This window comes from Pygocentrus nattereri, chromosome 12 (genome assembly GCF_015220715.1).
Source record: "Pygocentrus nattereri isolate fPygNat1 chromosome 12, fPygNat1.pri, whole genome shotgun sequence".
Classification (NCBI taxonomy): Eukaryota; Metazoa; Chordata; class Actinopteri; order Characiformes; family Serrasalmidae; genus Pygocentrus; species Pygocentrus nattereri.
Genome location: NC_051222.1, coordinates 33,363,821 through 33,379,642, shown reverse-complemented (window position 1 = coordinate 33,379,642; position 15,822 = coordinate 33,363,821). Strand labels below are relative to the sequence as shown.

The 15,822-nt window shown below is 38.6% G+C and overlaps 1 protein-coding gene across 1 annotated transcript in view; it reads left to right on the top strand.

Moving 5' to 3' along the window:
* The window catches only part of LOC108442218 (complement C3-like), a 72,416-nt gene that overhangs the window by 42,759 nt on the left and 13,835 nt on the right, over nucleotides 1-15,822 (top strand). Inside the window, exons 21-29 of the mRNA XM_017722158.1 lie at nucleotides 1,159-1,368; nucleotides 3,549-3,609; nucleotides 4,367-4,453; nucleotides 7,115-7,318; nucleotides 9,731-9,806; nucleotides 10,219-10,378; nucleotides 11,455-11,538; nucleotides 12,479-12,629; nucleotides 13,574-13,725. Of these exons, the coding sequence (XP_017577647.1) occupies nucleotides 1,159-1,368; nucleotides 3,549-3,609; nucleotides 4,367-4,453; nucleotides 7,115-7,318; nucleotides 9,731-9,806; nucleotides 10,219-10,378; nucleotides 11,455-11,538; nucleotides 12,479-12,629; nucleotides 13,574-13,725 (1,185 nt within the window). The remainder of the gene's footprint in view (nucleotides 1-1,158; nucleotides 1,369-3,548; nucleotides 3,610-4,366; nucleotides 4,454-7,114; nucleotides 7,319-9,730; nucleotides 9,807-10,218; nucleotides 10,379-11,454; nucleotides 11,539-12,478; nucleotides 12,630-13,573; nucleotides 13,726-15,822) is intronic.

Below are 15,822 nucleotides of genomic sequence, written 5' to 3'. Positions count from 1 at the left end.
GGTTTATCTTTCTTTATTCTCTTTGCAAAAATAAAATTCTTTAGTTACACTCTTAAAAATAAACATGCTAAAAAGAGTTCATTGTAGCAAAACCACAGAAAAACTACTTTGGTTCCTTGAAAAATAGCCTTTCAGTATTTGAACTATGTCTCTCTGTAATCATGACGCCTGCATGATTCATGTAACTGTACTGAAGTGCAAATCTGCAACTACTACTTAAAGTGGCGATTCTAGGACTGTATAAATCAGGAATACAAGGTGCCTGCTCTTGTTTTCTTATTGATATTCCTGGAAATGAAAATGTGAAAGAGATCATGTTCGATATCTGCAAATGTGCAGTTAAATCATTTAATTTATGTTTGTTGTTGAACAACAACAAAAAAAAACAGTTAAATATTCTGCCCTACACACGCTTGAAGCAATGGTCCAATCACAAGTAAGAGAACTACACAAGCAAGTGCTTTAAATGCAGTCATTCTACACTCTAAGCAAAATCATGCTGCTCCACTCCCTGCTCTGTTTCCACCCTGCACCACTAAATTTTTCAGTTACACCCTTTTCCTCCCACCAGTTTCTCTGGTGTTGTCCTTCAGACTTACGTGAAGAGTGTCTTGAGGAGACAGGAGTGGCTGGAAGCTTGGCAACAAATGCTAAATGCACAGATAAGGTTACAAACATGGTAAAGCACTCCCATTAAACAAGCTCCCTTCAAAAACTTGGAGAAAAATGAAATGGGCTTTACCATGTATAATACATCTTAGCGTAAATCTATATTCGCTTTGCCTGAGTTATAAAACAACAAATATTCCGAGCCTGAAAATGCTTCTTTTGCAGGGATCAAAGCAAGGCACTAATCAAAGAGGCAAATATCATAGCCAGCAGCACTTACATAAAAGCATAAAACCATGTGGTTTCCCACTGAGGAGCTTGGGGAATCCTTATTCCTTAACAAACTGCTTCTGTAATGTTTGTGTAGAGAATCTTTTTAAAGTTGAAAGGAACCCACAGAACATAATGGTTCTAAATCATTTAGAGACCTTTATTTTTAAGAGTGTACGTGACATAATATGAATGTCAGAATATTGTACTGAGCTGGTGATCCAGCACCATATTTAACCTGTAGAACTCATTCTATATGAAATCCTTCCTTCGATGCAGGTTACGGTGGAGCTGAAGGAGACTCAGTCTGTATGCAGTTTGGCCAGCTACAAGAAGAAGTATCGCACCACCGTGAGCATAGGTGGTAAATCATCACGCGCTGTTCCCTTCATTATCATCCCGCTGGCTAAAGGCGAACATGACATCGAGGTGACAGTCAGGGACCCCAATGGATTTTCAGATGGTGTGCGGAAAAAACTGAAAGTAGTGGTGAGTTATTTACGGCTTATTTGCTTGAACAAATAGAACAAAAAAATAAACTCGCACCCAAAATCCAGAACGAACAGTAGCAGATATGTAATGGAAAATTGTATAATTGGATTATAGTATTTTTATATTGAATTATTAGAATTATCATAATTTTAAATTAGGTACTTTTTAAAATTGTAAAAGGCCTGGATGCATTTGGAATGTCTGAGCTCTTAAATTGGCATTTTTTCTGGAAAAGGAAATATATTAAGGAATGCATTAACGTAGCAAGATATTTTGTTGGCCTGGTTATTGTTACATTTTTAACATGCAGGAGACACCTGACTTTTTCAAATGAAGAAGATAAAAAGAAGATAAAAGAGAGATGAGGTTTTGATCTGACAGCAATGATTTGTTTTTGTCATGAACTCAAACTCTTAGTGTTGTAGATAAAAAAGATGAAAATGGTGCATGATGGCTGCAATGAATATTTGCTGAAATTGAATCATTCAAATATTCAAAAAACAGGAAAATCATTTGAAAAAAGCATTGCTTTAACATTTTTATAAAACCAGACACAGAAGCAATATTTCTAAAGAGAGCAACACAAAACCGGCAGTTATAGTTCGATTTTTTTTTATTTCAAACAGTCTGGTGATTTCGTTCTAAACAATCTCTGAAAGTTCCGTCCATCCATCCATCCATCCATCATCTTCCACTTCTCCGGGGTTCGGGTCGCGGGGGCAGCATCCTAAGCAATGAAGCCCAGACCTCCCTTTCCCCAGCCACTTCCACTAGCTCTCCAAGGGGGATTCCAAGGCGCTTCTAGGCCAGCTGGGCGATATAGTCACGCCAGCGTGTCCTGGGTCTTCCCCGGGGTCTCCTACCGGGTGGACTTGCCTGTCACACATCCCGAGGGAGGCGTCCAGGTGGCATCCTAACCAGATACCCGAACCACATCAGCTGGCTCCTCTCGACGTGGAGAAGCAGCGGCTCTACTCCGAGTCCCTCCCGGATGACTGAACTTCTCACCCTATCTCTAAAGGAGAGTCCAGACACCCTACGGAGGAAATTAATTTCGGCTGCTTGTATTCGCGATCTTATTCTTTCGGTCATGCTCATGACCATAGGTGAGGGTGGGAACGTAGGTCGACCGGTAAATCGAGAGCTTTGCCTTATAGCTCAGCTCTTTCTTTACCACAACAGACAGGTAAAGAGCCCGCATCACTGCTGACCCAGCACCAATCCGCCTGTCAATCTCCCGCTCCCTTGTACCATCACTCGTGAACAAGACCCCGAGATACTTGAACTCCTCCACTTGAGGCAAGAGCTTATCCCCAACCCAGAGAGGGCTCTCCACCCTTTTCCGCCTAAGAACCGTGGTCTCGGATTTAGAGGTACTAATTCTCATCCCAGTCGCTTCACATTCACACTGCAAACCGATCCAGCGAAAGCTGAAGTTCACGGCCTGATGTCCCTAATAGGACCACATCATCTGCAAACAGCAGCGATGTGACCCTGAGGTCACCAAACCAGACACCCTCCATCCCCTGACTGTGTCTAGAAATTCTATCCATAAAAATAATGAACAGAATCTGTGACAAAGGGCAGCCCTGACGGAGTCCAACTCTCACTGGGAACGAGTCTGACTTACTGCCGGCCATGCAAACCAAACTCCTGCTTTGTTTGTACAGGGCCTGAATGGCTCGTAGCAAAGAGCCATGTACCCCGTACTCCCGAAGCACCTCCCACAGAATACCCCGGGGAACACAGTCGAATGCCTTCTCCAGATCCACAAAGCACATGTGGACTGGTTGGGCAAACTCCCATGAACCCTCCAGAATCCTGGAGAGGGTGAAGAGTTTGTCCAGTGTTCCACGACCTGGGCGGAACCCGCACTGCTCCTCCTGGATTCGAGGTTCGACTATAAGCCGGACTCTCTTCTCCAGTACCCCTGCATAGACCTTACCAGGGAGGCTGAGGAGTGTGATTCCCCTGTAGTTGGAACACACCCTCCGGTCCCCTTTTTTAAAGTTTTTTAAAGTCTCTGAAAGTTTGTATTCGAAAATGAAAAGATTTGATGGCAGCCCTGGTTGTTACTCTTAAACTGTTTGTAAAGAGTTGAACAGAGTGCAGAAGATATATGTAGAGTAACTGCATTTATTTTCTTTTTACCCATGCTCTTTTTTCTGTGGTGACAGACCCAGGGTATTCTGCGGTCTACTGGAGAGCAGACTTTAATTCTGGAGCCTGAAAAACATGGTGAGTGACTGAAAGACCTTTCAGTTTCCTGGAACTACAGTGACAAATGCAACAAGCCTGAAGATGCAAATAAAACCCTACAAGACATAATTGAGGATATATGGCCCTTTTATTTCATACACGTTGATTTGTTATTTTATACGCAGCAGGCACAAAAGTGACAAAAAAGCTACAGAAAAACGTACTGATGTCCACAGCACTAGACATCAAAATGCCATCTAGATAATGTTTGTGCAATGACACCACACATATGGCCTAATTATCTGTACTATACTGCTTAACTATTCTAGTGCTTCTCAAATCTTCCTGCAAGTCCTTGCCAGTGATGTAGGGGCTTTACTTTGCATACCTGAACAGTCTTGAGTAGTTCTAGCACAGATTTTTCCAGATCTTTTCTTATTATGAGCAGGATGTGTTTAGATATCTTCTATAATCTTTTAAAATCGGCAGCATATTCCAGACATATTTTTTAAACTCATTAGCAAATTTGAAAATGCTAATTAAATGGCGGATATACATATGAATTTTCAGCGTGAGTGTGTAATATTTCAGTCAGAATTCAAGCTCAAATGCAAAATGAATTCTGTTTATATTGGCTGGAAAATGTTAATATAGAAAAGCAAAGTGCTTTTAACATTTCACTTTCATTGTCTTAATGGTCTGACATATTAAACATGGAATAACAATCCCTGATTTGCAGCTACATTTCTTCAACACCTGTACATGTTGTGTGTAAATGTTCTTTTGTCTTTCTCAGGTGGAACACAAAGATCAGAAATTAAGAGGTCCTTCTTGGATAATCAAATGCCAGACACAGAAGCACACACCTACATAGCTGTAAGAGGTAAAACACCTAAACATTGTTAAATGTATTAACTAATTTTAATCATTTATATGATTATATGTGACCTCGTTCTGAGAATTCAGTCACTCTGACTGTGAGGCTGTATACTTTATTAAGTTTGTTAAGCAGCATAGTGCCGCCAGCAGAGCAGCACCACCTGGGGCAGTGGTGGGTTAAGTGGGTTAACTAGGTACAGTCATGTAAGTATACCCCATGAATTGTTCAGACTTTTTCAAAAAATTTGAAGATATTAAGACATCAAGTGTTCATTTAAACAGTGTTGATAGATAAAGGTGATATAATTTACAACTCCTTTTCCAAAAGGAGGGATGGTGTGCAAAATATAAATAATAACAAAGTGCAATGATATGCAAATCACCTAAACCCCATATTTTACTGGAAGTAGTACAAAACAAAACTATCCAAGGTTGAAACTGAGAAATGCTTCAGATTTGTTTCAAATTTGTTTAAAAAAAATTATATATATTTTGAACTTGATGCCTGCAACACGAATAAAAAATGGGAAAGGGGCATTAAAAACAGACACAAGATTCAAGAACACTTACAAAAATCATTCTCTGTGAACAAAGTTTGTTGTTGCATCCAGAAATACAAGTTAAAACTCTACCATGCAAAGAAGAAACCATAAATAAAGAGGATCCAGAAACACTGCTGCCTTCTCTGGGCCTGAACTCATTTAGGATGAAGTGAGGCAAAGTGGAAATGTGTCCTGTCTTTTAATTCAAAATTTGAAATCATGGACACAATGTTTCCAGGCTGAAGGGAAGAGCAGCCATTTGGCCTGTTATCAGTGGTCAATTCAAAAGTCAGCGTCCATGATGGTATGCATTAGTGCCCATAACATTGGTGACTTGCACATCCATGAAGGCACCATTAATGCTGAACAATATATACAGGTTTTGAAGCAACATATGCTGCTATCCAGACCATCCATGTCTTTTTCAGTTAAGTCCTGCTTATTTCAACATGACAATGCCAAACAATAATCTGCACTTATTACATCAGCATGGCTATGTAGTAAAATAGCCCAGGTGCAAAATTGGCCTGCCTGCAGTCCAGAATTGTCAGCCATTTAAAATGGGGTGCATTATGAAATGAAAACTATGATACAGAAGACCCCAAACTGTTGAGCAGCTGATATCTTATATCAAGCAAGAATGGATAAACATTTCACTTTCAAAACTACAGAAACTGCTCTCCTCAATTCCCATAATGCTTACAGAGTGCTGTTAAAAGAAAAGGTTGTGAAACACAGTGGTAAAAATGCTCCTGTCCCAACTTCTTTCAAATGCTGTGCCGACATCAAATAAAAATGGGCATATATAAAATATTTCAATTGAACAGATCCTTAAAAGAGGTTTTTAATACAAAAACAGGAAACAGGCTAAGACATAGTTGAAAACAATTGCAGTTACAAAGTAACTGATTTACAAAGATTTTATTTGCACATCCAACCAGAAAATCAACACTTTATATGAAATAAAGCCTGTTTAAGCCCAAGCACAGCATTCACTTTTGCAAGGCTCTCCTGACTCCTGGAGAGTAACCTTTTTTAAGTGTGGGTGTTCCTCTCCTAATCAGTCCCAGCTGTCCTTATTCAGGGGATGGAGCAAAGGTGAGGCCAGGTGCTGGCCAAGGAACTTGGTAGCAATGTGGAGCTGAGCGCTGACTTGATGGTACCTTCTGAAATACTGCAAGGCCAGGTGTTGCCTCATTGGTGAGGCATGACTCTGGCTCAACTGCCCTCTTTTTATCACTATCACTTGGCATCATACATTTGCAGCCATGGAGGCCAAAGAAGGTCTTCATCCTTTGCCAAAGGCCCACATTACCTAGATCCATGTCCTCTCTCATGCAAATCTGTCAGACAACTGGAAGAGCAACGACTAGGTACAGGCAAGTGACAAGACATGAGGTAGGAATCTGGTTATTCAGGCCTGTTCTTGTGAGGAAGAGGGAGGAAGGCAAGGGAGAGACCAAGACAGGATAACAGCACAGGTAAGAGAGCATAATAAAGACCCATAGGCAGATCCAGAGGTGAGGGATGCTTTGCTGGCCTTCTCGCTCCATTGAGGAGACTGGCCAGGTTGGAGTGGGCACGCAATCACTCAAGGATGTGGCTTGGATCTTGCCTGCAGCTAATGAGTGTAGCTCACCTTGATCTTTACTCATCCTCATTAGGGATAACACAGCAACAACAAGAGCCTGGCTCCACAAAGCTATTGTGAGCTGAGTGGTGATTCGGATTTAAACACCACTCTCGCCATCTGAGCTCCAGTAGCTCCTCTTACAGTCTGGGAAAAAGGTTGGCAGGTACAGTGGGTGAGTACCCACATTCTCCATCAGTATGACTTTGGCACAGGAATTGGTTGACTGGAAGGCTAAATGGCCACAACACAATTTCTCAACACAATGGTTCCCCAGCCTCTGCCCCTCTCCAGACTGTCTGGACTGGAGGAATTTTTACTTATCAACATGTTGTGATCATCTGTTCAGGGAAATAACGACTTGCATGGAGCCAGAGAAAATGCAACCCCGACTTTCAGCCACCAAAGGTAATAAAGACACAATACATCATGATATAACATACACTAATATTATGGCGTGTGTGTTTGTGTGTGTGTGTGCGTGAATGTGCAGGCAGACCGATGGCACAGCTGATAAAAGAGGCCATCAGTGGAAAGGGTCTAGAGTCTTTGATTAAGAAGCCTAGAGGATGTGCAGAACAAAACCTGTTGGCTATGGTCCTGCCTCTGCTTGCAGCTAATTTCCTGGACAAAACCAATCAGTGGGAAGATGTAGGAGTGGAGAAACGCCCTGAAGCATTGGGGTACATTACTGCAGGTCAGAGAAATATAAATCTGTAGGGTCAAGTGACCTAGACTGAAGCTGTTTATCATCGTTAGATAAATACATAAGTTTCTAAACTGACTTATCCTTGTTCTGTATTCTTTTGTAGTAGCTGTTTCTAGGTTTGCCAAGCTTTACAGAGCAAAAAAGTAGCAAAAGTCTGATTCAACTTAATGAGAAAGTGAAGCATAATTCTTTTTGTTAAAAATACAAACAAATAATATGAGTTTTGTGATTTTCTATTATATTTATTTTGAATCTGTGTTTATTTATGTTGTAAGTGGCACTTTACAGCTTTTTGCTATTTTGATAAACATATTAAAACCGATGCCAATACTTATAGTAATCCAATATCTCTGATTTAGCAACTACACTCTAAACAATGCTGGGCTGAAAACAACCCAATTTAGTTTAGATGGAAAACCAATGCTGGGTAAATATTGGACAGAACACATGCTGGCTTATTTTAACCCAACTTTGAGGTTATTTTTGCACAGTGCTGGATTAATTTAATTTAATAATCATAATAATCACTTTGACATAGTATTTCATAATTCATCAAATTCCTTGAAGTAAACAGCACATCAAAACAACAAGATTGGAAACAGACTTGTGGAGACTCTTTACCCAAATCTTGTTCATTCACAGTAGAAAATACTGACAATTCCAGTTCCGAGCTCCAAGACAAAGACAAGGTCTCTTTCTGTTTCTTGGATTTTTTTTATTTAGTATGTTGGTCTCAGAGTAATGAAGACACTTGAATGAACTTGGATTGGATATTATGCAGTGCAAACCTACAATAGTCAGTACAATTAGTTCTGAATTTACACAGTGAGGCTGAGGTTGTTAGAAGCTGGTGTTAGTTTGATATTTTACACACCAGCTTTACAGTTTTTAGCTACCGCCTGAACTTGAATTTGAATACTTTGCTAGATATACTGGCCATGCAGGATGACAGTAAGAATCAAAATAGGTGGCATTCTGTTCTACAACGATAGAGTGAGCTAGCTAGGCTGTAGGAAATTAGGGCACAACCATAGGAAATGTATCAAAATTGGTGACAAACGCCCAAACAATCTTCGATACTTCCAAATCTCCAGTATGTCTGTTGCTCTCTGCTGCTAATGTTAGAATAACTCAGCAACCGGTTCACACCATTAACCCAGATGTTGGGTAAAGGGATGAGTGAGGGACAGAAACAACCTAGCAAATCTACCCACCTGCCTGAAACCAGCACTTTGTATAGAGTACTAAGGTTTTTAATGGCTTTAATTGCTCATTCATGCACGTCACTTAGGATAAACATCTTATAGAGGTGTTATCAGATAGCGATGATGTGAACATGATAAAGGAATCTCCGATGACACCGTCTTACGTGTATAAAACAGTTTATTACAAAGAAGATCAGCATCAAAAATCAGGCATCATGGATTGCCTGAGAGAAGGTTCGACGTCAATATTAAAACTCCTCTGAAAAACGGCTCTGACTCCATGCTTTATATAAGGTGGCTGTTTTTGTGAAACTAAGGCACAATATATGAAACTTATTTAAATGACCTCATCTGTCTGGTACTGAGAGAGAGAGAGAGAGAGAGAGAGAGAGAGAAAGGGGCCCATCTCCTGTGGGACCTTGACCTTTAGAACAGGGCCCATTAACTTAAACATACCACACCCATAACATCAGATATCATATAGAGCTCCAGACACCACAGTGGACTATCGTGCACAAACCACTCAAACCCCTTAATATCTCTACCACTGTGGTAAGCACTGCACAATTGTCAGCATCTCATTACACCGTGTAATTGAATGCTATTTCAGAGCAGATTTGTTACAGGACTGGATTATATTACATCTATCCTAAGTGTAGTTTTTTGTACTTGAGGTTTTTTTATGATTAAAACATGGGCTCATCATAAAGTTCACCAACTTAAGTTATGCGGTCGCCTACACTGCTCACTACTGTATCAAGTTTCTATAAAGGGCAGGGCTTTCCCCCATTTTCCCTGTTGTAGTGCCGAAAATAACCACATTACAGAAAAACAAACGTCTCTATAATGGTAGGAAATGATTCATAGCTCTTTAATGCAGCTGTAAGGTAGGGTGAGATTACACACACACACAGACACACACACACACACACACACATAAACATCTGGCTCTATCCAAACAAATAAAACACCAGAAAATTAATATCACACTGCAAATGTAGGTGTGTCAAAGCACAGTTGTGTGCTTCAGTTTCTGTTTAAACTTTATGGGATTTTTAACAGCATTTGGGAAAACCTGTTCAACCTTACAACAGTAGCCATGAACATTCATGGAACAAGGTCAACGGCACTGTTATAGAGATGCATTACAGAAGTGTGTTTTAAATGCTCTGAAATGGTTTCTGTCTTGTCTCAGGCTACATAAATGAGCTCTCATATCTCAAATCAGATGGGTCATTTGCAGTTTTTCCAAGTTTATCGGGCAGCACCTGGTCAGTTCTTCTCTTACTTTGCATAGTTTAGCTTTCCTGCCATCCGTTTTCTTTCTCTATGCCTATAAACTACTTTCTCTTTAGTGTTATAAATCTCTTACCTAACAACAATTAAGAAACCTGAAATCCCAGATTTCACCGTGCATTTATGGGACTGATTATTTTTGTACTGTAAAAATACACTGAATGAAAAATGATTTACCTAGCAGTGGAACTATTATGACCATTGATTGACCATTGATTACCACTGATTCTAACATTCCAGGATTGATGTGTATGAATCAGCTCCATCAGAACAATGACTGATTCTTTTCTTCAGCTTTACTTCTGCAGTTTTTGTTTTTTCTCTTGTCCATCTGCATCTTTTTTCTCAGTAAAGGTAACTGTGTGCTTTCACTGTTTTTCTCTGCAGGTTAACTGCATACGTTGTCAGAATGTTCAGTATGGCTGACAGTCTGGTCAGTATAGACCACAATGTTATCTGTAATGCTGTCAAATGGCTGATCTTGAATGCGCAGATGCCTGATGGTGTTTTCAGGGAGCTGTACAGTGTTTCATCCAGTGCTATGCAGGTAAGTCATGACAGCAAATGAGTTTTTTGCATGGCTGTATGATTCTGTCCATACAAGTATAGTGAATCTGGCACTCGTTTTAAAGTCAACATGAAATGCATTCTTTCCATATTGCGACAGATTTCTCAGTGAAATGGCGTCGTGGAGAGAAAAAGCTACCTGACCATTTTCTCTCAATGCTGCTGGAATTTATAGGAGAATAGTGCTAGCTGACTTTCTAACATCTGGTGAATCCGAAATGGCTCCAGGCTCCTTATGTAGTGCTTTACATCTGTAAAAAAAATGATAAAATCTGCACCCCAAACTAGCTAGCAAAGGCAGCTTTGAAGAGTTGTTCATACATAAAAATCACAATATGTGTTTTTCATTAAAACGGAAAATGTGTGTTTTGTTAGTGACAGTTCTTAATATTCCGCACTGATTTTCAGACTTTGGGACACATTTATTTCAAAACAGTGGGGCCTAATTACTCAGCGTTTGGCCATGAGGAGCAGGGATCCACCTAGAGACTAAAACTTGTTCTGTTTCAGTAACATGAAAACACTTTTTTGGTTAAAAATGAACCTCATGATAATTCTAAATCTCTTAACTTCAATTTTATAGAATTCAAACATACCTTAAAATAGGGCTGCACCATTAAACAATAACAATAACTATCACAATATTATTTTCCTCACTATAAATATGGGAAATGATAAATGATAAAATTTCGATAGACCATTTTCACACTTCCACGTTCTAGAAACAGCCCTGGTGGCACTTTCTACTTCAAAGAAAGTGGCATTACTCTGCTTTCGCCACGAAAGGCCGCACTCAATGTGATGTTGAGGGAAGGGCAAATATACTTTGGCAAAATCTGAAATGTGGAGTTATTAATGATTCCCAATATTTCAATGGCAGTGGTGATCTGGATCAGATATACTCAATCAGGTGTGAAAATGAACGCTTCAGGAAGGTAGCTACCCAGGAGCAGAGTTGGTGGCCACTGTTCTCTACACATCAGTGCACTGGAAGAAGCAGTACGGGAACATCGCAGTGTTTGACCAGAGAATTTGTTGTTTTCTGACTTCATACAGGGCAAAGCTTCACCACTAACAATGACGGCTTTTGTACTCATCGCATTACAGGAGGCGAAGCCAATTTGCATTGAAAGAGTCAGTGTAAGTACAAATACACGGATGTGGATACTCAAAAGAACTGGCAATACTTCCCACAGACTGGCTAAATGGGAGGAGTATTTAAAGCGTGACCGATTAGAGAGATGATAAGGTACAGGTGGGATGATTTTGGGAACAGGACTAATACTCAGGAGAGTAAGTGAATTGCTGACAATAGATAGATAGATAGATAGATAGATAGATAGATAGATAGATAGATAGATAGATAGATAGATAGATAGATAGATAGATAGATAGATAGATAGAGACTTTATTGATCCCGAAAGTAATTTAGCAACTACTCAGCCTACAGCAGCCCCACTCATTTACTCTGAAGTCATAAGCTGTGTTTTAGTCTGGACACAATACAGGGAAGCCAATCAGAACAGAGCTTGTTTACATATCTCAGTCTTAAAATCATGGTACCAAAAGTAATTTAGAGAGGTTTTAATGTGAAGTGCTCCATTCTACACTCTCAGAAAAAAAGGTATGACACTGTCACTGGGGCAGCACCCTTTTTGTCACTGTGGTGGTACCCTCAGGGGTACATCTCAGCACCTTTAGTCAGGGAACATAACTGAACCAGAATCCACTGAAATGATATTTTCTAAGTTGCATTGACTCCACACACCCCACCTCACCTCCAGACTTTTATTTTATTTTTAAAACCACTGTTGCACCTTTGAGGGTACATTTGCATTGTTTGTACCTTGATGAACGACTCATGTACCTGCATGGTACCTTTATTTCTAACAGAAACGTATGAAGTCAGAATTGCTCATAGTGGTGCTGATATAATCCAGATGTCTCTAAAAGCCAGGTTTAAAGTTTATTACGTGAAATGGTCATGAATATAAATATATATATATTTTTTTTTTTTTCTTTTCCTCACAGCAAACTGAATAAAGTTCATTAAATCTAATGCAATTTTGATCAATTTCAGAGTCTTCAGCCGCGCATGGACGCAGCAACGGAATATATTGCGCGACACATCGCTTCTGAAACTGATCCTTATGCTGTGGCCATGGTGTCCTATGCTCTAGCAAATGCTAATAAGCTGCAACTTCAGCTTTTGTTCCGCTATGCTTCACCAGGTAAGTTGAAAAAGTCATCATCATTTAAAACAAGCCAGTATAGCTCTATGATATTCTTATTAAATTCAGGCAATTAGGTTTGTTAAGTAGCCATGTTTACAGGTATCTATTACATGTGAACTGAATATCAGAGCCAGGTGTGTTGGATCTCAGCTTTGCAGGGTAGTAGATCTTGAGGGCATACCTGATTCTACTCTGTGTAGAATATAAATAAAAATAGGATGCCATGATGTGCAGATCATTTAAACCATATTTTTAAAGGAAATATTATTATTATTCAAATATTTTTTTATATGCTCATTTTGAATTTGATGTCAACAACCCATTCCCAAAAAGCTGGGACAGAGGCATGGTTACCTCTGTGTTTCATCACCTCTTCTTTGAACAACACTGTAGGCATTTGGGAACTGAGGAGACCAATTTCTGGAGTTTTGAAAGTAAAACATGTATATATCATTCAGCACTAATGGTGCCTTTGCAGATGTGCCCATCCCCCATGCCACATGCACTAATGCACCCCTTTACCATCAAGAATACTGGCTTTTGAACTGTGCACTGATAAGCTGGGTGGTCTTATCTCAAGTCTGAAACACTATGGTGGCAGTATAACGTTTTGGGCCTATTCTGCTGCCCTGCATCAGGACAGGTTGCCATCATTTTCATGGTATTATATATTTTGGATTCTATCAAGGAATTCTCCAAAAGAACAGCATGCCAGCTGTCCATGAAATGAAGCTCAACAGAAGGTGGGCCAGAAAGACAATGACCCTAAGCACACTAGGCAGTCTTGTAAAAAATGGTAGCAGAAAATACCTGAACCTTAATCCCATAGAAACGTTGTAGCAGTTGCGTGGCATTCATGATAAAAAGTCCACCAGCAACACTGAGTTGAAGTGATGAGTTATGCAATGTGTGTTAATGTGCATGTATGTGTTATCAAACAGATGCCAGTCACTGGCCAGTCGACAAAAGTCCCACGTTTACTCTGGAGGCCACTGGTTATGCTTTGATGGCACTACTGAAGATTGGGGACTTTAAAAATGCATTACCAGTTGTGCAATGGCTAAAGATTAACCAAAACTTCCACTCCACTCAGGTGAGTCACATCTAGTTTGTGCCCCAGCACTCAGTGGCGGACAAAGTACAAGTAAGAAATCATGTAGATAGTATTTCCTCTTTATATTTCTACTTCAGTTAAAGTACAAAAGTACTTTCTTTTAAATATTCTTATGTATTAAAAGAAAATGTGACTTATTATTTATGTTATATTATTTTCTGAACAGTTTTCTAATAGATTCTAATAGGGATACCTTTGTTCATGCAAACATGAACACCTAATTCATTTTGGTATTATGATCAGTGTCCAATGGCTGATTTAAGCTTCCGTGAAGAAACATGGAAACATCTACTGAAAAATTCAGATAATAACATTATTATATAATAACAATATTCTTACATAATAACAATATATTAAAATTAAATGCACCTTCCAAGATCTCAGAGACTCATTACAGAGTAAAAAAAAAGAATAAAAGCAAAAGACACTTATACAATATAGAAAAAGAATAAAATGTTTTCAAATCACAGATGAGATACAGAAATGTGGAATGTAGAGAAGTCTAGCTGAGGAGGAATGTAGTATTCTAAGTGTATAGAACACTACAGGAGGAATGTCAGTGAGGTGTATATATATATATATATATATATATATATATATATATATATATATATATATATATATATAAGATAAGATAAAGATATCAGATAAAAGGGTTTAAATATTTGTTTTAATGAAACCCAGTGAAGATCACAATACATAGGCCTGATGTGTTCTTAGCAATAACTAGAAGTAGCTAGATATGCATTTCTTGAAGAAAAAATAGTTTCTGCAAACAAAATGAACAAAATGTGAATTAAAATATGTAAAGAATAGAAAGTTATTTAAGATAGATAGATAGATGTTGAGCATTGTCTAAAAAAACATAGTATGTAGATAGTGTATACTGACTTTAGTGTATGACTATAAGAGCAGTGTCCAAAAACTTTTGACCAAATAGTGTATTCTGGATATGGTCCAGTAAAAATAGCTTGAATGCATACACAATACAATAAATATAGTACATATATACAGAAGATAGAGAAGAAGTTGAGATACATCATGGTGGGAAGTCTATTGAAAAAATAACTGTGTTTAACTATAAAGAGTGGCAAATAGGAAAGTCATTAAGTTGTCCTTTTTACAAGACCTATGCGACAAAGTTTGAAGTTATGAAAGTTTCTACATTAAGCATATCTTGAGTTATTTAACCTGGGATCAGTATATGATGTGTTAAGAGCAGTTGTAACAGGTGTCATTTTAAGTGATGAGTTTATGACGTTTGTAAGAGAAAGTGGAGGTAGACTTGAGCAGAAAAGATATAGAAAGTGTCAAGTTGAGAAGTTAATGGATTGATCTTAGTTAATTAAGTTTGACTGACATTAGTGAAAGTAGATATTTCTGTTGAAAGAGGAAAATGATAACACTTTAAAATATTGTTTTGTAGTTAATAAGTAAACAACCAGGAACTAAGCAGGAACAAAGGAGTAGTGCTGCATTAACACATATGTAACTACTCTAAACTACCAAGGACTACAAGTTACCTACTTAGTAGGTAATAATGAACTAATACTAAACTCCTAGTTCATTAGTTATGAATTACCATGTATTTCACTTTATACCATTCCTAATCATGATTAATTCAAAGGTAATTTAATGATTTACCATGTGTTTCACTTTATAATAGTGTTTCTGATTATCCTTAACCCCAAGTTCATTAACAGTGAGTTGCCATCTATTTCACTTTATACTGTACCTGATAATCATTAACTTGTAGTTCATTAATATTGAGTTAATGAATAATGTTTCGTTGTATGTTGTTCCTGATCATTATAACACGAGATCAGGAAGCAGACGCTCACAGATGTAAAACACAAGAGAATCTTTACTTGTGGAATCAGGAACATATAGAGTAGTCAGAAAACAAGCATGGGTCAGTTCCAGTAAACACAGTAGAGTCAGAATAGTGAGTATAACCAAAAAGGGCAATGCAGATCAGAGTTCACAAAAACAAGCAATGGGTCAAAACCATAAATCCTAGCGACAGAGTAAACAAGAAAACAGGCAGAAGGTCAAATACACAATAAACACCAGTAC